General features: G+C 41.9%; 1 protein-coding gene and 1 long non-coding RNA gene across 2 annotated transcripts in view; one reads left to right on the forward strand and one right to left on the reverse strand.

Annotated features, from left to right (window-relative positions):
- The window catches only part of LOC138412213 (uncharacterized), a 26,891-nt gene continuing 2,370 nt past the window's right edge, over nucleotides 1-24,521 (reverse strand). Inside the window, exons 3-5 of the long non-coding RNA XR_011244704.1 lie at nucleotides 6,727-12,484; nucleotides 6,380-6,508; nucleotides 1-5,721 (exon numbers count right to left, since the gene is read on the reverse strand). This is a non-coding gene — a long non-coding RNA (uncharacterized lncRNA). The remainder of the gene's footprint in view (nucleotides 5,722-6,379; nucleotides 6,509-6,726; nucleotides 12,485-24,521) is intronic.
- The window catches only part of tas1r3 (taste receptor, type 1, member 3), an 18,139-nt gene continuing 6,137 nt past the window's right edge, over nucleotides 12,520-24,521 (forward strand). Inside the window, exon 1 of the mRNA XM_020101438.2 lies at nucleotides 12,520-24,450. Within this exon, the coding sequence (XP_019956997.2) occupies nucleotides 24,251-24,450 (200 nt within the window). The 5' untranslated portion in view covers nucleotides 12,520-24,250. The remainder of the gene's footprint in view (nucleotides 24,451-24,521) is intronic.

Genomic DNA, 24,521 nt, shown 5'->3' on the forward strand with positions numbered 1-24,521 from the left:
ATCAGAAGTGTAGTCTAACGTAATCTGAGCATAAATAAATGATTATGATTTGGCGCTATACAAATAAAATTGAATTGAATTGAATGGCCGTGCACAGTGATTTAATGAAGCCAATGTTTGATAGTTCATTTGTATGTTTGTTTATTTGTTTGTCAGCAAGATTACACAAACACAGCTGAGGATTTTCACAGAAGTTGGTGGAAGGATGGATCAGGAAAGAACCCATTAATCATCTCAGCAGATCCGGATCGGAAGCTCTACTGAGCGTCATACTAGTTTTTACATGTTTCTGCAAAGATTAATCCAATACTGATGTCTGCAAGCAGACATGACAATGGTGGAGAACTCTTTTCTTATTCTGTTGTCTATTCTGTACCCATCCTCTTCCATTTTATGTGGGTTAAACCTGAAAAGTTAAACCGATCCACACAGTTTAGGATTTCAGAATATATGGATCTTCACAATTTGGGGTAAATCGATTTGGATTTACATGCTTTTGTTTTATTAATATTCTAATATTGGAATAAGGAATATTGTAAAACATTGCCTCAAGGAAATTTGACATCAGCCCACAGAAAGAACACACTTTATGTGTTTATGTGTTTGTGTTCTTCCCTCAAAGTCCACACTGAACTCCAGTGCCCCTTCCAGGCCGTGCAGCTGTGAGCACCACAGCCAGAGCTTGGGCTGACACATCGCGGAGTATTGCTGCTGGATCGTGGTTTCGTCTGGCAGACCCACACACGCTTGGCTACTGCCGTGGAAACACAACACAAATCCCCAGGCAACGGGGCTGTCATCTCTCACTACAATGTAAATATGACCAAATTAAAGCGCTTCTATTTGTTAACCATACCAAAGTCCTGAGTGTCCCCCCTGGCTGCCTCAGTTATTAATCACGTCCTGTGCTCGTTCAAAGACTTCTGGGAAATGGAGGTATTTCTCGGGTTATTTGCCTCACACGCAGGTATTTTCTGTTTTGGAGCACGTTATAATCAAAAGCAGCAACAGCGAGTCATCGTTGCATCACTCCTCAACATTGTTATTTTGAGTGGTTCGAGTGCAGCCACAGCCTGCTGTTAGTAATGGGTGGAGCGAGCCAGTCCGCCTCCTTGATGATGACAGGGTGTGTTTACTCTCTGTGACCTGAAGATCACTGCAGACACAGACCGGGGGAGTTATTGGTACGTTAATCCAATGACTGGGTCTGAATCAAAGTCATGTTAGTAATCATCAGCACGGTTTACATAGTGTTACGTTGTGAAACAGTAAAAAAGAACCCTAACATTCTGTAGATTACATTCACAGTCACACATAAACACCCACACAAACGCTCATTTGTGTCTGATGTTTAGAGAGGCTGTGAAAACGACAGCTGTGGCATGATGGAGAACGTCACGCTGGTTCGACTCTCTCCAGTCTCTGGTTCAGAGCCAACTCTGCTCACAGGCTGCACCGCTGGAGCTCTATACAGGATTGACTGACACAGATGGAAACACGCTCCTAATATGCCTTGTTTCCGGCCTCGTAACTATTATCTAGTGCACAGAACATCAGTTATCGTTCTGCCTACATTTAGATTTTTTCAGTTTTGGCTGCGTTATTGAAACATAAAATGTCTCGAGAAGGAACACGTAATGAGTTTCCCGTAATGTAATGCCTGTATTGTATTTCAAACGGCCAAAACAGGAGTCTCTGGCATTTGGCCGATGAGTATCCCAGGTTTCCGGTGTTCCTGATGTCAGTCTGCGAGGGAGAGGGTTAAAGCTTTGCTTAATGTAGCAATCTATTCATCTTAAGTAACAAGTGATTGCTGTGGGAGTTTGTCTTTCCCCTGATTTCCTGGTCCGGCCTCAATCTGGAGGGATATTAGAAACACAGGACGCAGTGGGACCCCAGGCCCCCAGCTCCTCTGATAAAGATTTCAGATGTTGTCCACCAAGGAGATCTGCAGGACTGCCATCAAAGGGGGCACTCAGATATAAATCAATAGCCACCGGGTTAAGAAAGCATTGCTCTCTAGGCAGACGGAGGACAGAAAAACACATGTGCAATGAAGGATGCAGTTCACAGATGAGCTGGAGGCAGTGAGCTGAACAAGTTCTGTTTTCCTATTTGTGGGTGTGTGAGAATGTGAACGTGTGCATGTGGCAGAGCTCGATGACATGGACTGAGTCATTCAGGGCAGAGTATGTGCTTTGTCAGAGAACCTTTTGTTCCATTCACACATGGATTTAGGGCCCCTGATGAAGTCACCCAGACTACCTGATCTGGTGCTGAGCCGCAGCCGCATTAATTCCTAACAACAGAGAGGCTCTGGACCATTGCTCACACAAGCCTCTTAATGAGCGAGCTTATGGGTTCAGGAGAATGTAGATGAGGTCCGGCTCCCATTTTTCCATCCCTGACAAGCAGGTGGGTTGTGCAGACGCATATGTTTGGTGCAAAACGCGGCGCTCCGGGGAGGGAATTGTACGTGGGAGGACATGCTGAGTTGAGTCCTGTCACAAACTCAATAGGGATTGGGTAAAGACTATAACAGCCTTGAGGGAACATGGTGAAAACTAAGCCAGATGAATAACTAAACATTTCCAGCACAACACCATTTGTTCTCAAGAGTTAATGCAAAGGCACATAACCTGCTCGAAAGATTGTTTGGAATAATGGTGTGAGTCCCTCAGATGACCCAACCACACACTAACAAGCTTTATGTTAGTTATTCTTTTAATGTGTTGCCCCTCTCCATGTTTATATCTTCATATTTAATCAAATTTACTCTATTTTCTCCTAAAACAAAAAACAGTTGAAAGTATTTTTTCACACTATTGTACCAAGATGAAGACAAACAGGAAGCAAAGTAGAGGTTTCACTGGAGCCACCTTTAAATGGTTTATAAATTTAACTCAGAGTGGAAAAGAACATTCAAAGTCACGTCTAACTAAGGGCTGTAATTATCCTGGAGCAGTAGATTATTCTCAGCTCTGAAGAAAAATAATAGGTTGTCGCCACTCTTCACCCTATTTTTAAATTGTGTTACAAGTGAAGCCACAGTCTAATTCTGATTTAGCATGTAAAACATAGGCCGAGCTTGCCTTCTGTGTGTTCAACAATCTAACAATAGATTCTTGTATGGCTTGAGTTTAAAGAAGTGATGAAATGTAGAATTAATGGTTGTTAGGTCTCGTAAAATAAATACAAAAAACTCATTTTATCCTTGTTGTCTTTCCATCTTCTGGTAAACCCTGCAGACGCTGTCCTCGGCGCTCTGCTGTGGTCCCCGGCAGGAAGTAAATCAGCCGGTGACCCGCCCCAGACCAAACACTGGAAGTGCCTCTGGAGCCTGAAGGAGTGTGGGAGGTGTGCGCCCGCTCATGGGGCACAGTATAGCTTGTTACTTCCTCAACAAGTAAAGAAACAGACTTTGCTGTATAAACAGACGTGCACATAAACTCATATTGACTCATGCAAAAATGTGTGCACACGCTGACGCCGCCACATACTTGAGTTTAAAGTTAGGCAAGGCGGACATGCACAGGCTCCAGTCAAACATTTCCATTTTTTGTCCACTTCAAACAACACTGTGAGAGCAATAGTCTGTACTTAACACCCACAATTCTTCCTCTAAAACTGTGTTTATTGTATAGTCCCCCAGACATAATTACTCATTGAGATCACTTAGAGCCTTCCTTAAATCTCCACAGAAGAAATATCCAGCACACAGGAAGAGAATATCATTTTACACTTCTTCATGAGATAACACAATCACATACGTGTTCCCCTGACCTCAGACTGCCTTTGTTGAAGGACTTGCTTTAAATAGGGCCGCACATTGAAGTGGTTAAGACTCAGCGTGACACTCTGCTTGTGTTAAAGAGCTGTGTATGTTATCCGTCGTGACCTGAACCGGGCCCTGGATGTGTCTGACTGCAGAGGACATTTTCAAAGGAATTAAGATATGAAGAATTTCTGCACTCTCACAAAAGGAACAGGATTTTTTAGCAATAGCTTCATGTCAGAACTCAGGGTAAGTAGCTGCAAACATCATTATGCTTTCAAGGGAGATGAAACATATTGGACATCAGACGATGGCCCTGAAGCATGTCTCTCCCTGACTAACTCTGGGCCTGATAATTAGCCCTCCTTAATTAAAATGCTGACATAATTCCCTGGAATAACTCAGAATACACTTGAGCACCAAACTTCAGATTAAAGCATATTCCCCATGAGCGTGCGTGCCCGTGACATCGGAGGCATTAACATCTGTGTCCTTCATTTGTGGGTGACGGTTTCCAGCCATCCTTTTACCAATCACGAGTTTAGCTCTATGATAATAATTGATGCTGGAAGTGTAAAAGTGAGATAATCTGGGTGCGCTCATTGGTTCACCCACTCTGGTGTGAAATATCTGTAACATTGGGGCAAGATTCAGCTCCATGAGTCTTTCCTCCTCTGCAACAGAACAATGACACAGACTTCAACACAGCTGCAAGACTCGTATTACAAAACTGGAAAATTGTAAAGGCCAGAGGGAAAAGAATAAATTAATGAAATGATTAAGATAACATCATATGAAGACACGTTGGGTTGAATTAATAACGGGGGAAATGCAACAGAGTAATGGGAACACTTCTGGCTTCATATCAACTTGAGCCTAGAATGAAATCTATACATGTCAATTAATGGCTAGTGTCCAGTTTTATTTAGTTTTATTGGATGTTAATGTTGGGTCATCATCTAAATGATCAGTGCTATATCTGCTTTCAGGTACCCTGCACTGTTTTGTTGGACAAAACACTTATAATTTGAATTACAAAAAAATGGGGTTAAGCTTGGCTGTTCCTGATTCCCAGTGATAGTCTAGTCCCATCTGCTCCTTAGCTCATTATCTAATTCTATCCATTTCTAGAGGAGGGAGAAAGAGCAGCAGTAATGTTAAGATTACCACACACACACGTCCAAGTTCATTTCCCCATAGATTAAGCCTCTCAGGCCACCATTGTGCTATAAATGAGAGAGAAGGACACACTGAGTGACGGAGAGGACGGATGAGGAGGCAGCCTTTCTTCAAATGTTTGCTTAGATTAGAGTTCAAACCGAAAGTAATCATCTTAAAATGCTGTATAAGGCAAAAGGAAAATAAGATGGAAGAGAGTGAAAAGTATAGCTATTGAGAAAGAGTGTTAAGTTTACATTAATATATATATAGTGTGTGTCCTTTGAGCTTTTCCTGCAATCCTTTTATGATGTGTTCCCACCAGAATGTGTCTAAATCAAGCCAATTAAAATGCTGAAGTAGCTCCTCTGAAATACACAACGGAATGCTACAAACACTAAACAAATCCATAAATCCAACAGTCAGCAGTTAAAGTCAGTGTCTTCTGTGTGCTGAGAAATTCAAGATGTAAAGATGTTTTTACATGCAGTGAAATGCATGCTGCCGTATTTGCAGCTCTGTAAATTGTGTAATACTGTGTTTCTAATGAGGAGGGGGAGCAGGAACACACTCTCCCAAACTCTGCTCAGCACTAACTAGTGGATGCATACCAAACTCAGCACAGATAAGATTGTAAGTCATTGAAAGGGGTCCAGCACACCCAGCTCTTCCCTCCCTGTTCCAGCAGCTCCTTTCAGGGATATCTCTTCTTGGCCCTGTCCCAGGACAGGAAGCACCAGGCCAAGAGAGACAACAACAGCTCTGCTTCCTCTGGCTTCTCCCTCACCCTGGGAAATAGAGAGTAGATAAAGCTTCTTCCAAACTGAAATGTGTTGAGTTTGTTTTCATGAGCTTTCACGTATAGTAACGTCCAAATCCTTGAGTGCAAATGAGGCAAAAGACATCAGCACAGGATGAAGAGCAGAACTCAGGACGCAGGCGGCACTTCGTGGGAGTACGTCAGCAAGTTGTTGGCACTCTATATGAGAAGAAGCAGACATGACACTGGATGCGTCCTCCTAGTCCCTGGTTGCCTCTTACTGAGACGAACAGCAGACACATGGAGGAGGAATGAGTTTTGTAATGGGAAAGACTCTGATGGACGTTGTGCCCACAACAAACACCTTACTTGTACACCACTCCTTAGTTTCTTAGGGCCTGTTGTGTTTTCATAGGCGCGTTTCCATGTGACATAATGCAGGTCTCTCATATGACACGGCAGTATAGCTGGCAAACAGAACTGTGTCATGCTGTTCCAACGCCGGTGTAGTATTCAGTCAAATCACAGTGGAGAAGTCCAGAGGAATTTCTCAGGCTGAACATACATTCACTGTATTGACTCGATGATTCGCACGGAAATAGGAAGTTAGAGCAGAAGAGTGTGTGAGGGATTTTGTGGAAGATGGGTCAGGGAGTAGTCACAGAGGGGAAAACACCCACACTTACCACCAAGCCTTGACTCATGCAGTTCACTTGGCACATGGCTGCGGGACAGGAACATTAAACGGGGTCTCCTCTCCAGGATGTGGTGCCTGGGCCGAGCCGAAGCGGAGCCACAGACGGTGGCATGCGACCCTGCAAAGAGTAGAGTCATAGTCACGCAGAACACATGTCATGAGAGTCACTCCGACAACAGTGAGGATTTGTAGCATGCCTCAGCAATGAATAACTGCAGGACTTCATCATTTCACTTCCCACATCTTTAACGTAAAAGAAGAACATGAGTTATTCCATTTACAGAGACATTTAGGAATCACAGTGTGTTCTCTTCTTTGGACAGTAGTAATACTCACTCTTTACAACTGACCATTTGTCACGTTGTGTGCTTGTTATTCTCTAATCCACAGCTGTCAGCACGAGCGGTTGCGATTATGTGTAACACCTGATGTTTTTGTTTGTTTTAGCAGCTGGCCTTTCTTTCCTGATTTCATCTCGCTGGTCACTCGGCGTACACTCTGGTTCTCTTCAGCTTGTATAGCCAAGCTGATAAAAACCTCCCTCCTGTGGACATTGAGATAAGCCTGTGATTACGACAGGTAGAACAGCTGGTGTGCACTCTAACCTGTGCACGGCACACATGTGGCGTTTATAAATCTTTTCTTACCAGCTCTCTTGCGGATGTTTTTCTGATTGGATGTGTCGAAAACCTTCTCCTCCACCTACAGAGGCCACGCTGTGACACAATCTAAAATCTTTCCTCGAGTGTGTGCTGCGTTTGACACAGTTTCTCAACCGGCCAGGGGCCAAGTCAGCAGAGCGCATACCTCCCCCAAGGCCCAACAGTCCACTTAAATTAAAAAATGCTTGATGGCTAAGACCACATTATGTCATGGAACCACATTTAGATCTGACAGATTCCAATTTTACTTTATGGCCACACCAGACTTCAAAAACTCGTAGATGTCAGTCTACATGCCTGCTTTTTTAACCAACCAACCTACTTACCTACCAGACAGCCAACCAATCAACTAACCAACTGGAGAAAAAAAGTAGAATGGCACTCCATATCTTTTCATAAAGATTCTATAATTATTCTCTGGTAAATCTAGTACAAGTCAGCATGACCAGATGCAGCAAACCAATGACAGATTAACCACCATCCAACTGTGGAGCTTTAGAGGTTTAATATATTTTGAATTTAAACACCTGGGCAAAACATTTCAGACTGGTCTTTTAATTCTAAAGTTATCATGGCCTGTCATTGTTCCACTGCTCAATGTTACCAAAAAGCCTGGGAAAAGTTAAACAGTTGGGAGTCTGCTCATCCCAGTGTCAAGTCAGCTCCTCAATGGAAAGACCTCAGTGAGCCTGGCATCCAATCGCTATCCAGCTTGCTGGAATAATGTTGTAGTGTACCCGCATGTTTACAGAGCTTTCCATTGTGGTAAACATGGATTTTAAAAAGTCTGACAGTTCGTAAACTCCCACCTCCCACTCTGTCTCATAAAGGCAGGACGTGGTCGAAAATATAGCTTGAACCACGGCTGCAGGCCTCCTTCTGTTCCCGCTAACTGCATTTTGTGTGGCTGGCTGATTTGAGTCTAGTGTTTCATACACATACAAAACCCACACATTGTTTGTTTTACTTGTTGCCATAGTGATAGTGGCATCTCTCTCCATAGTTGACCTGAATAGATGCAACGTGCAGGGGGAGGGGGGGGCGCTGGGCACAGTTTACATAGGTTTGCTTCAGCTAAACTTAAGAGAATAGGAACGGATCAGACGGACTATAATTAAACTCTGTCCTGGTAAATAAACTATTTTGGGTTTGTTTACATAGTTGTCTTTGTTAGGATTTAGTGTCGGCAGCACAGATATACACTTACAGTGCTGCTGACCACAAAGCTTTGTCTTAAATAAGACCTTTCCAGGGTCAAAATTAGATTAGTCACTCTCAGTGCTGAGTGTTTGATTAGTAACTCGACCCTGTGTGAAGGGAGGCTCAAGTGTCTGTATGTGGCAGGGGAGTCTGTTTCTGGAGTGACAGTGATGGAGAGTGACCAAAACAGATCATCTTGGGCCAGATGAGGAGGGGGCGGGGGCCAAAGTGCTGTTTGTTTCGGGATCAACAGGCTGCTCCTTTTCCTGCTCTGTTAGCTATTTGATAGGCAGAGGGATATATTACCGCTGTCTGATTGCTTTACAACCCATTGGCACCAGACCGTCTGCCTCAGGTAGGATCTGCACCTGTGTGCACAGCTGATAGCACAGGAACACAACCTACACACAGCTCTGAAGTGTTTCCTTGGTCACAGGCGTTATGAGCAATTATAGTTTGGAGAATAAATTCACCTCAACAACAGTGGGACACATCTGACACAATAGTGCCTCCGTTGTAATGTTAATATTCTTAATCACAAAGTATTAAAGTACAGAGAGTACTATTCATTTCTCAAAATATGTTGCAAGGAGTTCTAACGAGAAATCTTCTAAGACAGGCAAAGAAATGTACAAAAAATAAAGCAGAACATTTCCCAAAACTTTTTTTAGATGCGTTATAAAGAAAATCACTGAGTTTCAAAGAACTACTTTTGCAGAGGGCTCAAGTGTTTGTAAGATAATCGTGGGGCAACACCGAAGGTTTGTCATCTGTGACTGGTTGGACCTGATCTGTCACATGTATCTCTGTCCTCTCACTGAGCACAGAGGGTGGGGTTTACCCCTGGCCTGTCTGTGCTGAAGAGTTTAAAGTAAGAGAGAGATTTACAGTGAACGTCTCTGCCCATATAGTTGAGCACTGTCTTGCATATTCTTGTGTTCTGGCAATAAACAGGATTAAAATAAATTAGATTTTGAATTGGCAGGTTGTATAAGTAGTAAAAACATGTTAGTAAAACTACAATGTGCCCACATACTTTTTATATCTACAGACTTCTGAGAAAGCCTTGCTGTGAGTGAGAGGCACCGACAATACACTTGTCGGTATGTAGTTTATAAAAAGTGTCACATTTATGTCTAGCAGCTGTGGTGCTCTTTATCTTCACCTTCTTTGATGCATGACTTGAATCCCTGCTGCATACACTCACTGGAGGAAAAATAAAACAGGTCAGCATATTGCGTCATTCGTCACTGGGATCATTGTGTGTGTGTCAGGTCATGTAAGTGAATGTGTGCAGGGGAATATGCAAAAACTGCATTTTGCAATCTGAGCGTGCACACAAGTGGATCATGATTCCATGTACATGCAAGGTTTTATTTCTCCGGTTGGACTATTTTAACGCTGGTTTAATACAGACAGATTTAGCAGATTGAAATATAACTGGATGAGTCAAACTTGGCCTCTCTGTGCTGTGCATGTATTTGAAGTAAAAGAAAAAAAAAACTTTGAAACGTCAAACAGGAAAGTCAGGATTCATGAGAGCAGAAAAATGTGTGGCTGCAAGGTTAAGTCGGTGTTGTACAGGAGAAAACAAACTGATCTCAAACTGAGCGACCCCTTTCATCTTTGCTCATGCACGTCCAAACCTCTGGACATGGGTACATGTGTTTCCATCACCTGTGGGTCTGTGCATATACATGTGCACTGCAGACTCTGAGTGTGTTATATGACCACGGTTTACAAACACAGTCTGTCTCCCATTACCGGACACCAGAGCTATTCTGGCCTCCTCTTCCGATGCACACCATCCTAGTGTCCGGTCTCCATGTGGAAGTCAGCAAGCCAAGGTCACCGGGTCAAATTCCTCCAGCTCTTTGGCATTCTGCCCCAGGGTTCAAGTAGTGTGGAAGCGTGTGTGTGTGTCTGTGAGTGTGTGTGGGTTTGTGTGCATGTGTGCGGGCATGTGTGTGTGATTTTGTGGCGTGTGTGCATGAGCTGTTTGTCTTCCATGCCACATACTGCATTCTGTTTGAGGAGAGGCATTGCAAGAGAGTTCGATATAAGAGTTCTGTGCTGTTGACAGATAGAGGTGCACACGCATAAATGCAAGCATGCACGCACGCAAACGCGTGCACACACACACACACACATGGGTTGCATTTGAAATAGAGCTTTAAAAGGACATGTTACAGGAGTGTGATTAATGGGGCTGTCTCCACACATACTTGCAGCAGTCCTGGTTGGTTGGAAGGTGAGTGCTATGAGAAACTGCTGTTTGCTCGAGGGTAGACACTGATCCTTAAGGATCAATCGCGGAAAGACATATTTTAAGTCTATCTGGTTGACTTAAACTCTGTGTATTTGACACTGGAGCACACGAGCGGATGTGGAGAGAGTCGGAACAGCACTTCAGTGTGAGAAATTCAGCAGTTTAGCAGCTAAAAAATCCAGTGGTAGCCCTCGAGCAGAGGCACAAAATGTGTTATAAATATAGTGTGGAACCAATGGGAAGTTAACCAGTTAACCAATTGTTGTTGTTTTTTTAATTATTTGGAATGTGGTCTATAAATGTAGCACTGTTCAAGTCTTGATCACCACTCAGAGCTTCACAGCAGTTTTGAAATGGACCCACACACACACACACACACACAAACACACACACACACACACACACACACACACACACACACACACACACACAGCGTCTATGTGCAGCATCTTCTTTACCACACATCACTTATACACTGCCTGCACAGCCACCTGGGGCAATTTCAGGTTGAGTGTCTTGCCCACAAATCCACTCACGGAGTGAGGGAGACTGTGATCAAACTGCCGACCTTCTATTGGACGACCCACTCTTCCTTCACCCGTGGACAGTAAGAGTGCTGTCAGCAAGTGGAGGTGAAGATGTCGTGTATAAACTGGTCATTCTAGATGTAGGTTAGACTGCTTCTTAATCTGCAAATAGTAATTATAGGTGTCGCATTTATTTGGTGGAGCACAAAGTGCAGTATTTATGCAGCAGAACTGTAAATACTCATCATCACTCTCTCATATACAAAGTATCAGTCTTTTCTCTGAAATAACATGTTTGTTTTGATAGTGAGGGAGAGGAGGCCCAGGTAATCCAAAATGAAAGACAACCAGTCCTGTTCTTATTGTCTTCCCTGGGCAGCATCTTGAAAGGGAAGACCTGTCTGATAAAGCCGCAGACAAAGGCACACACACACACACACACACACACACCATGTATCTCTCCGTGGAGAGGGTGGGACGAGGGGCGTGGAGGCCAAGACAAAGCTGTTTCTCCTGCAACAGCTGTGATTACATGACAAAACCAGTCAATTACTAACATTAAACATGTCTGATTGTTGCAGACAGACTGCCACCAGCACTGGAGGGTTCTTGTTGGATGACCCACTCAGTGGTTTAAAATGTGCCAATTTTCAAATCATGAGCTTTGAATCTCACTGTGAAGCTGTGATCTCTGAATTAAACTTAATTGAAAAACTTAAAAAAGACTAAAAATCAGAACAGCAGCACCTCAAGTCAAGGTAACGATTATAACACAGACAGACAACAAAATCATTGGATAAATGCAAAGAGATAAATATGTGTGATTAAATGTTTACTTTTATATTTCTGCAGAAATTGCCAGAGAAAAGGCCTACATTGTGTATTATGGGATGTCTGGGTTTCTATTCATCTATCACAATATCTGTTCTTAGACCTTTTCTGTGCATGCAGATAGCATTAGCATGTTAAACATTGGTATTTAAGTGTATTTGAATTTTAACACATAGCATGTTTGCATGCTAAAAATAACATACATCCAATGCCTTCCATGTTGACATTCGTGAAATGAAACGTGGATATTAGCATGCTGCTGCTGACACACTATCTTGGTTCTGAGACTGCAGGCTCTTCCACTATGAAGACTGCTCAACCAAGAAGGTGCGTGAGGTCAGGAGCTTAACCAAGAGCACGTCTGTAGTTTTCTTTGACATTTCCAGGGTTGTGCACTGTGAATTTTTGGCATTTGATGAAGGAGATTTGGCACAAACAACCCGACCCGGTCTTGTTCCATAGTGACGACTTCTGTTTTGTCTCTGAGTCGCAGCTGTGGTCCAAACTTTAGTCACCAGTGATGTTGCTCCACATGAGGTTTGACAGAATTGGATGTTTGGTCTCTGCTCAAGTGTGAGGTCCATGGTGAAATCGCAAATGTACATCTGCAAATGATCACAAAGATGTGTTGATCGCATGGCATAACCCCGATAATGACTTACAAGAGTTACTGCTTGCACCTGCTGCATGCGCGTTATTATGACGCACAGTTCTTGTGCTAGAGGAGCAGTCTCGTAACTTTTTGATCGCACCTCATAAAGTTATCCTCTGTACACAAGCTCCCACAAAAAATGGAGGAAATTCTGGAATACTTTGTACCAGAACTCTTTGAACATCTTGGTTTATAAAAACAATTGGTTGAACAGGGACGGAGGCACAAGACATACGCTAACATGCACACATTGTCTTCCGAGACATAGACCACAGGAGCTCAGATTAAAACACATACAGTACACAGGATATATCTAAAACCAACAACAATATGTTTGCTGTGGTGTTCCATGATCATCATAGATAATCAGTCTCAAATCAAAATGAGGATGAAATGGGGTTTTTTTTTCTTACACTTAATTCCAATCATATCCATTATACCTTGAGGCTTCAACTTTGATTTAGAACTGTTCACCCCACTGTTTACCACAAGGTAAATTTAAAGAAAACTACTAGAAATGTATTAAACTTATGGTCAATTCTATTCAAGTTTGAATTGACGGAGTCTAACATTCTAAAAAAAGAGTTTTATTTACAACGTTACAGTGAAAACAGAATCCACACGAGGTTATTTTCCAGAACTTCCTGGAGTTCTGTTCCCTGGAATTCCAAGAGTCCTGCCGGAAATCCAACATGAGGCAACAGGCCGCCCCCCTGAAAGGGTCACAGAGTGTGAATAAGTCCACAGAGCGAACATGGCCATAACCAACAGACGGACTGAGTCAGCGTCACATTCCAGTGGAGTCAACCATCCACTTTACCCTCAGAGCGTGAGCACACACACACACACGCACACACACACAGAAACATCATCACCTCACTATCCCTGTTATTTTCTCTTGTACACTTTACAGGTGTGCCAGGTTTATATCATCCACTTTATCCCGACAGAATAATTCCTCTTCTCAGTGATCCAGACCACAATCACTCAGTCTGTCTTACTCATCTGCACATGCACACCGCTCTTCCCTCCTTTTGTTCACCCTCAGTCTAAATGCTACTGTTCAGATGTAAGCATGTGAAGATTTAGGTTATTTCACACATGAAGAGCAGCTTCTCTCTTCTTTTTTTACCTCGTGGTCCCCTGGTTTGTCTCCACTCTCTCCACTCAGCTACCAAATGACAAATTAGCTGAATAGTGATTGTTTGTGATTAGCTGGTAGTCCACACTGTCCACTAAGGAAAAGTTCTGAAAAATATCTGGAGTAAGTTCTCACATACAGCCCCTACGGAAAATTACAACAGTAAGAGACAGGCTGACTGTTCATCTCTACCATTGACACTAAACAAACACTACATGCATCTCTCTTTGGACATGACAGTCAGGATGGTATATCCCATGCAGCTGCTCCGATGGTTGAATGGCATGTGAATATACCCCACACCTTCACAACATCCGATTAGGGCCTGTGTCCGTGACCGACAAGCCAAAATCATGCTTTGATTGTCCGGCTGCGCAGAGGTGAGAAAGGAGTCCGTTGAACTTTTCACTTGAGTTCCTTTTTTTCATTTGTCACACGACTATTGTCATGTGAACAACACTATGACTGCACTTCAGGATAGATCATTCAAAATGTGTTTTGTTATCTCTGTATTTAAACTGTATCCCGTCCCCTACCTGTGTATGAAGGTCTGGTTCTCACTGGTTCTGTTTGATCATGACCTGAACCCAATCCTCAAGCCAATCAGTCACATTTCACAGGAACTAGTATGCAGCAGGTTTTGCCAAATGTAATAACTTGTGTCAGTGCAGTTTTTTCAATCAGGTGTTGTTTTAAAATGTAAATCAAAGACACATTACATGGCCAAAGGTATGTGGACGCTGGCTGTTTTGCCTCTACGTGAGCAAGTTAGGATGTTCAAATCCAAATAAAGCCAATTTCTTTATGGGCTTTGCTTCATAGGATAAGTTCACACCTTTTCAAGTATATCTTAAACAAAACACTCTAATGCCTAACTGTTCACTGAAAACATTGTTGGTCACTCAAATTGTGTTTTTCTGTCCATACTGGCCACAAAGAGATCACTTCATAAAAACAATTTCAAAGTAAGTGATGGAAAAAGGTGTGAAATCGTAATAATAAGCAAGGCATGGTAAGTTTAATTGTGTAGCACCTTTCCACGTGGAGGCAGTTCTTCAATGAGTCATTAATAATCCAGAATAATTAAATGAATGCTATTTATAAAAGCAAATCAATGTCTAATATAGATCAAACAGATCAGCTGATGTCTGTCTCATTGTTTTCTGTGAATTTCTTCTCCTCCCTCAGTGCGGAACAGAGCTGTGCTGTCCTGCTTTGCCGTAAGGGCGCGTGATTAACTCTGTGTGAGTCAAGTAAAGGTGTTTTGCAATGGAAGGGAGGCCTCTAACAACACCCCCTTCCTCAGGTTTTTTTAGGTTTATAGTTGTGAGACATCTGTACAGGCAAGCTTACTGTCAGTCAGGTGCGCTGGTTGTCATTCATCACACTAGAGGCAGTTGTAGGATCTGCGTCCACGTGCTGACAGATTTAGACTGGCCATAGATATATGACAGATCTCCCACATTTAGGGGAAAGTAGTTGTATGGTCAAAGATAAAAGCGATAAAGGTACCAGAGAATCCGCAGGTAAGATAAACTCTCTGAGGCTGGGGTCCTCAGTCTAATCCACAGCCCAACCCTGTATCACAGTGTTAGGTTGTCATCATGAGGACTATTACCAATGCACGATAATGGTGATGACTGGTATTGTCACTTGCCTGGAGTAATGCAATGTGGATTTTCCTGTAAGTTCACCAGAGTGACGCAAAAGATCTCAAGAGCACAAACTGAGTCATCTATCCAAATAAAATACAATATACCTGGTGTGAGTGCAGTGATTTCAAATGTCTTTCACTTAGTGATGTGCCAAACTTGGTGCACAGTAAACATAATGCATAGCAGCCCTTTTCTCCAGGTTTTCAGCATGTGCAGATTTCCCGTTTTGGGTCGGATTTTTTTCAATTTTTGCCTAGACGTTACCATAGTTACCTACAGTATGAAAGTCCAACAGTGTCTGACATTTGCATTACTGTCCCATATGGGTTTTCAATTTTATTCCCGCAGGCCGGATTAACTGATACTCATCTGTATCACATCCTATATATATGCTGAGTTTATATAGGACAGAGGACGTCTTAAAGAATAGGATCATATTTTTGTGTATCTTGAAACAATATTAACATGTCCATATGAGTGGATGATACTGTATGTATTAAAAGTTAATGGTCTGTCCATATATTGGACAGATGGTCCCTGATGATTCCCCCAGCTTAAGCTGAGCAAACTGTTCAGTAAATGTTGTATTCAATAGACTCAAGAGACTCATTTGGTTTCACAAACTCAGACTCTTACGACCTCATATTAGCTCAAGTTGAAGAAGTGTGAACTTTGGCCCATTTCAAAGAAGTTCAGGGCCAACTTTTTCGATGTACTTATGGAGCAGAGAGTATTGTTTTAGGACAGTGTTATAAAAACAAGCGATCCTGTCATTTAAAGTGGTCATAACCAACTTAAACCCCGGCAACTTGTTCTGAATATTCCTTGGTAGGGTATCTCCAGATTGATCTTTTTGAGCTGATCAACAACAAAATCACATTATCCAAGATATCTTTTCAAATAATCAAGAAACAATAATAAAGCTTTTATTGATCAGAAAATGATTCATCATTATATGATGCCCTATGACGTCATGGAAAAGTCACAAAGAAGTCCGAAAAATTGTGATGTCAAGCTTCAATAGTGCATTGTTGGAGGCATTTTTCTCAAAGTTGGTGGAGACAAAAACACAAATAAAAGAAGAATTAGGATTCATATCTATGGACATAAACACACCTCATAATGAATCCTAAAGTCTCTTAATCTCCTGGTTGTGTAATAAATAGTAGTTAGCCAAACAGAGAAATGGCTAAAAATAGTATTTTTATTTTGCATATTTCCTTTATCTTTCCATCTTGTTGCTTCCTCTGATACAAACGTCTGTCCTTGGGCTGCCGGCACTAAAAATACCTGAAATAGTGATACATTGTCAAGCAGTCTTAATGAGCAGCTGGAAACTGCAGAGGTACTGCCTTCATCTGCAACTCATCAGTGATCGCTGGAAAATTTGAGCCAGTGATGCAGCGATAACAGTGATGGGATGGCTGCACTGGTTAAATTATGTCCAGGCTTAGCTGCTGTGCTTACTAATGAGAAAGTAACTAGCAGCCCCAGTTTCCATTCATGGTGCCAAAAGATCCTGTTTCCATGTCCCAACTTGACGAGGACAACAAATACTCACTACTAAAATAAAGAAATTGAAAAGTAAGAATTTCATCTTGCAAAATGTGGATTTTCTACGGTTTTTTGTGACTTTATGATTTTTTTCTGGCCGTAAACAATGGGAATGGATTAACTAAAGAAGAAAATACGACTGAGAGCACGAGCCCCGTCTCACTTCATGTTTGTGGTGAGAGGCATGAAAAGCACTATGACTGGAGTCAGAGTCAGGTTCCCTGAAATGACTGGGCATGTGGCTGCACGGGGGCAGCTCCTAACCTGTACTGAGTAGGACAGACACCCTGAGGGTAAGACCGTGGCAGCTGGTATGTTTCTAAAAACAGGCAAACCTCTCCCCCTCCTCCTCCTCACCCCTTCCTCCTGCTACCCTGTGCTTCGTAGCAGATGCTGATCTCTGTCTGTCTTCAGAAGGAAGCAATTATTGAGTCAGAGGGAAAGACGCACCTCCTTTTAATAAACCCACATCAAATCATCCGATGACTGACAGCCCTGGAGCGGTGACTCACGCACTGGCCGGAAACTGAGAGAAAAGTTTCAACAATGACAGAGAGAATGAGAAGTCTGAAAGGAGGTAGAGTCATGCAGACAGGACAGAGCTTCAGAGCGCCAGACACCCCACACTTTCATTCCACTCACTTCTCTCCTCATAAACATCATTTCCCTCCTCCACTCGTACAGGGTAACCTGGTCACAGTGCCTCTCTCTCCCTCTCTTTCTTTCTCTGTCTGTCTGGCTGTATGACTCTGATCCTCGGCCCAATGGCAGCTCAGCCTCTTACATAAGGTCGACCTGGTAAAATTCCACAGTGCTCACTTGCTCCCTGCTCCTCTGACTTCCAGGCGTTTCAACAATAATTTGTCACTGTTCGAATCCTGCCGCCCACTCGAAGGATGTTTTTCCAGCTGCTCACAAACAGGCTACCTCACTTCAAATGAGGCTTCGAAAAGAGAAAGGCTTTACCTATCAGAGAGTCCATCATCTAAGAACACTGCGTGTCATTGTTGTGACGGGTCTAGCCTTCCGTTCTGGAGCGTCTCCTGAAAATACACATGCGGACTGGGGGAAAGATTTGGCTTCCACTTTTTTGAAAGACATTAAACAGTTGCTTTTAGTTTGATTTAAAATTATTCTTGAAAAAATTTGCACACAGTGAATATACAGCACTTACAATATTTTTATTTTTTATTATTTTATTACTCAATTTAGTTTGCATTTTTTATTGTGTGCAACTTTAAACATTAATATTTGAGGATAAATTAAATCTGCAATGAGTTTTTGGCCACTTGGAGGCTGTGTCAACAGATCATCTGATTAATCACCACCTTGCAACCGTTTTCATTTACACAAACTAAAACATTAGCATTCATTTGAAGTCGTGTGCGTGGGGCCACCTGATGAATGCATCGTTCACTCTCTTTGAACTCGGTCTTTGGTCTCCACCAACTCCTGAAGAAGGGATCTGACTGTTCAGCTGCTGAAGGCTCTAAAATGTTGAGCATCTAGTCACTAACTACATCTCTCTGCTGATTGATGTAGGTTATGTAGAGGACGCAGGAAGAGTCACTATAAAGCTCCATAAAGCTGAGGTATTATATCTTTGTAGATTTATCACTACAAGTAACACCTTTCACATTCTCATAGGTTTTATTAAAGTATTACCTCTACCCACTTTAGTCCTTCTTAGTCCCATTTTAGCACTAAAATGTATTTTCTGTATTAAATCACTGTACACATTTTGTGTAAGTTTATATATTGAACATCACCAGTTCCAGCAGAAAAAAAAACCGCAGCAGGAGATGAGACAGAGATCACAGATAAGTTGTCTGATGAGTCACAGACCAGAGGATGACAGATTATACCTATCAGTTAGCTTTGGGATGTAACACAACACCACCACAAACACACACTCACACACACACACGCATACACACACCCACACACCCCCTACACACACACACAGCAAACATAAAGTCAGATATGGAGTGCTATCTGTTGCATTACCCATGTTAATTTGAAATCCATTAAACTGAAATGGATCAGTTACATACATCATGGATGAAGCAATTTTAAACACACTGTTGTCTGGAGATACTGAAAGAAATGGAGGAGAAGACAAGAAAACATCTCAAAAACTCTTTTCATTTTTCTGTTTTTTTTTTGGTGAAAAATGATCAGATGACCAACTAACTCATTTAGATTTTGTGCATGTTACATGTATGCATCACGTACAGTGCAGTAGTTACATATATTAAACTGCAGCTTTGGTTAAATGGCCCTTATCTAATTCATTTGTCCATAATGTCCACAGAGTATACACAGCTGCGACATCCTGGATTTCCAAAGACACTGCTTATGCACAAACTGAAAGATCAGTCGTTTACAATGTCAGATTTCACGGCCTGTGGTCACCCTCCTCTTCCTCACTCCTCCAACATGGCTTTTTGCATGACCTGCTTTTTTGACAATTCCTTTTCAATTCATATATGCAGAACAAGATTCCAGCACAAGGTAAAACACTTACTTTCTCAGATTATATTCAACATGCTCATAAGGTTTCTATACTGGCCCTAACGGGCAGCTGTGAGTCAGTCATCCGCCGCTGTGTAGGGAACAGAGCAGACTGGCAGATGTGAAGCCAAACACTCTTGTCCCTGGTTTGAACTTTAAATGGTTTTCAGACCTGAACACCACCAAAGAGTTATTTACCCCCCTGACCTGCAGGTTAGTGAATCCAATGTGCAAACATCACTGTTCCAGTCCTTGAGCTAACACAGTTCTAGGAATCAGGTTAATTAGTAGTTGACGTTTGTTGAATTTAGGTTTAGTTTTCCCACAGCTATGTACAGTGATATGGATATATACTGTAAAATACATTTGCTGATGTGATGCAATGTAAAGACAAAGCAATGCACAACAACATATTCCATTGTATATGTCTTTGCACATGTGGATGTGTGCAGAAATACAAGTTGCAACACACTTGTGAGCCACATACACACACACACACAGACAGACTGAAGACACGAAGAAGAACAAGTTTTACTGCTGTAAGGAGGGAGGATCAATCCTTTTTTAACCCTTCGAAGTGAGGCACCAACACCTACATAATACGCATGTGTTCTGGCTGCTATAACATGCACAAGCTTTGCTGCATGCTGTTGTAAACTGAGTCATGTTACACCACCACAGCTGGTTCAACCCTGACCAGCCACCCCCGCTGTCACACAACAGGATCTCGTCGTTCCCACATTTCCCTCCAGCATCATCGCCACGGAGCTGATCAAGACAGATGGTCTCATGTCCAGCAGCACATTTCAGTATTCTGCTGCCTGGCTGGCTGTCCTCACTCTGCACAGAGAGAAGCTGGCTAATAATTTGTCAGCCCCTGTGGGGTATGAGGTCAGCATGTCAACAACGGGCCCAGTGTTTCACAGGCCAGCGATGGAGATTAGAGAGAGAGGCTGATCCCTGCCACTCTGCAGGCAAGGGGGGAGGGAAGGAGGGCGAAAGGAAGCAAGGGAGAGTGGGTGGTATTCCTGGGTCTTTCTCTCAGGGAGGCACATACCCTGTTTTTCAAAAATCAAAATAGTTTTGCGCATGAAAAAGGGCTCTGGTGGCATATTATGTTTGCCAGCTACAGTACATTAACACTGGCACAAAGGAACTAAAGCGCCCTGACGTGCAAGAGTATTTCTTTGCGCAAGGACGTGTGTGTGTGTGTGTGTGTGTGTGTGTGTGTGGTGTTCCCTTGATGCAAAGAGCGTCTTATGTTTTTCTCAATCTGAGAGGTGTTGTGCAACAATGTTCCCTCCTCTGCAGGTCATAAGGCTAACCCCTGGAAATCTACAGACAAAATATGGCTCCAGACTGGCAGAACAAACCGAGTTGCGTCAGATTCTTGTTGAGGAACCACAACACCGAGACCAAGAAAATCATTTCAACATTTACACAGGTTGACTCGCCTCTGTTATCAGTTGTTCAAACAGCCCTTTGCTACACAATGTACCTGCTGCCCACACAGCTGCAGGAGGCTTCACCTTCGCTTCGTTACCAGGAACACAATACTTTTTCTCAACTCAGTCTTCCAGCTGTTCATAAAATAAATATTCCTCTTTCTCTATAAATTGACAGATGTCAACAGTCAACAAGCAGGAGAGACTGCATGAGTCCTATAGGTGAAGTCTATAAAATACACACCGCTGACACCTAGTGGCGGAGCTGCATAAAAGTCTACACCCATGAGGTGTATCGCAGTAACATCTAGACTTTCAAAAGACCACCATCATCATGCAGAGGGTTAGTTTGATATACTTAACTCTTTAATCTGAGGTTCATGAAGCAAAAAGTTTATACAACATTATACAAGTTACTACAGGGTTCCCACTGGGTCTTCATTCAATAACCTGAATTTTAAAATAGTATGTACCTAGTGGTAAATCATGTCTAGGTTTGAGTTATGTCAGTGTTAATTTTATGCTGGTCCGGCCCCTTTAAATAGTTTTTTGTTTTGGTGGGATGCATAGTATCTAATGTTCACGTGTCTTATTTTTTGTTCTTTTCATTTATGGTGGAGTGTTTTTGTTTTGGTCACAAGGGTAGCATATGTTGAGTAATTTAAATAGAAAGTACAAAACAAAATCCACAAACATGATTAATGTGGAACTGAGTCTACAAACATTGTGGTCATAATTTACACTGTGGACTCTGTCTCTGCCTGTAGTTTAAGAACTAACACCAACGTTTCAAGGGTTATTTTCATACCAAGTGTAAGAAATGACTCCAATATTCCTTCATGTCTGTTGTACTTGACAAAGGTTTTAAATTTCCTTTACTGTGGTTTTAACTTGTTGTAACCCAATACTATAATTAACGGGCCCATAGACAGTTTACTTTAATAAATCTCAAACGGCCCAGTGTAATTACGATAAAGAACCCTTCCATGTCAGTGCCAGACCATTGAGAAACCCACAACCAGGAAACAAGACAGAAAATGAGTTTGCCTGTGTTTGATGGTGGCACAGATCTTGAATGAGGGTTTTCTGAAACTACAACAGGCACAGACACAACAGGGCTAAAGCTGAATTCACGAAGACGAAAGTTGCTTAAACATAAACAAGATGTTAATCTGAATCCACTGTCTGCATTCAGGGGTTCTACAAAATAAAGTGATCCTGACTCTTCATGTGGAAGATAGTCTCAAATACAGGTTCGTGATAAGAGATTGAAGTGTAGGTGTAACGAGCAGACAAGACTTTCATCATGGCTCTTCTTACGTCAAGATGACTAAGATATGCAACAGAACTCCTCCTTCATGTCCCTGAACAAACCCTTCCTGTAACTGATTCAGATTAGGTTCACATCAAGTGAAAGAAAAGCAGAAAAGTAATTTATGTATATGTTATTATGTGTACTGTATGTACAAGAATATGCATGGGCTACTATTGGAGTAATATCTGGAAAGCTATATTATTCTCTTCGAGGTATAATGCAAAATGTAGCCTTCAATATCAACAATGCTTTTGAAATGTAATGTGTGTACAAGTAAATAATGACCTTTTAAAAACCAGCATATGGAGAAAACAGATATAATTGGCACTAATTACACTGAGCTGAATTGTTTGTAGTGAGACGTGGATTGTGTAGAAAAACAGTTTCACAGCGGGTCACAACCCAAACTGTGCTTCAGTCGTACTTTTATCACAGTAACGTAAAAATATAAACTCATGTTAAAAGTTGAAAGATGTGCACGGTAATGGCTTCCTCTGCCGAGTCAAGCAACTAATTCTCAATGTGTTAATCACAAAAACTACCTTGCGATTCAGAAGAATAGCTCTGGCTGTGTTGGGCACTCCCTCCTTTGAAAGTGAATATGCAGACATCAAAAAGAAATGCTCAGGAACTGAACCGGTAAAACCAAAACACACTCATAGAGCTGTGAATTTGTTTCCCTTTTGTTTCCCTTCAAAGTTTCTTCCTGTTGTTAATCTACTGCAGCTGACTAATTCCCCTGAATGATTCTGTAACATTGCTAAGCTGTATTCTCAAACCTAACAAAGTGTATTCAAAACTGAGGATGTTGTGAAGTAAAACATTAAAGACCATTCAAAAGTGCGTATGTTAACCGGTGGTTTAAGTAAATATTGTGGCAGGAAATATGTCAATTTTCTTGTTGGGATGAAAAACAATGTTTGCAAATGAACCTGCAAATGAACAGTGAGGTAAAAGCAAAACTTGACAACCACAAACTAGAGATCATCTTCATGAAGGCATCACCGTCTGTGAGTATTCAGTAGTCATCATACTACAATGGGTTCAACAGTACATGACTACTCATCACAAATATGTAATCAGTACTCGAGACTTCAATACTACAAAAGTACTCAGTACTCAACACATTACATTACATGTTATTTAGCTGACGCTTTTATCCAAAGCGACTTACAATTACTGCATTCAGCATCTATCAGGGGCCATTTTTGGGGCATCTTGCCCTCGGACACAAAAGTATTCAGTAGACACTATTATAATATTACACGAGTACTCAGTAGTCATTACTTCATTATCACAAGATTACTCAGTACTCATCACTTCAATTATAAACAAGTACTCAGAAGTCATTACTACAATATTACACAAGTACTCAGTGGTCATTACTACAATATTACATGAGTACTCCGTGCTTATTACTACAATGTTTAATGAGTACACAGTATAGACCATTAAATTATAACAAGAGTCACATGATAAGAAACACAAACTGATATTTTTGAAGAATAAATGTTGCGGTAACAACACAGTTAAAGTGAATTTACTGTATGTGCTCATCTTCTGATAGATTGTTACACCAAAGAGCATCAAATTACAAACCACAACCAAATGTCAGGAAAATGTTCCGGAAAGATGAACAACACCTGCACCACAAACACATACCAGATACACTCAAGTGATTCTGTCTTTCTTACCAGCAACAAACCTCCTGAACATGAAAAACAGTAATACCATCAAATACGATACACAACTCATTCAATGTTCTTTCAATTTACACAAAATCAGAACAACAGTGCAATGAATATTATAAATGTTGTTTTCTATATTTATAATAATACATCTCTCTATATCATTACGATAGTGAAGGTGTTGATTTTATAACGCAAATGTAAATGTACGTCAATATTATAAGGACCATTTCACATCATTTGCAGTTACTTCATTTTATATCTTCAGGTGGTCAGGGAAGGGAGGGGCCAATCACAGCGACTGACTGCGGAGCTTTGTGTTCAGTTTGCATACAACAATATTCTACTGACACATATACACACACTGTTCACCTCACACTTACTCCAGTCTCCGGCTTATCCGCGCCATGGCCTCACTGTTCATTCTGCTGATCCTGTGCTGGCAGGTAAGACTGAGCGACAGTGCTTCACCCGGATGGTTCCAAAACATTTCCACTAGTCTCTTCAGTCTGCCTGGTGACATTATGCTTGGAGGCCTTTTCTACATTAACCAGCTCTCCAGCAACCTCAGCCAGAGGACGGAGCCCAACAACATCAGCTGTGACAGGTAAAGTGTAAAATGACCCCATTATCTGTGATTCTGCACCAACCTGTCTAATGAGGCTTCTCCTTTGGAAT

The sequence above is a fragment of the Paralichthys olivaceus genome, chromosome 2 (assembly GCF_024713975.1).
Source record: "Paralichthys olivaceus isolate ysfri-2021 chromosome 2, ASM2471397v2, whole genome shotgun sequence".
NCBI classification, from domain to species: Eukaryota; Metazoa; Chordata; class Actinopteri; order Pleuronectiformes; family Paralichthyidae; genus Paralichthys; species Paralichthys olivaceus.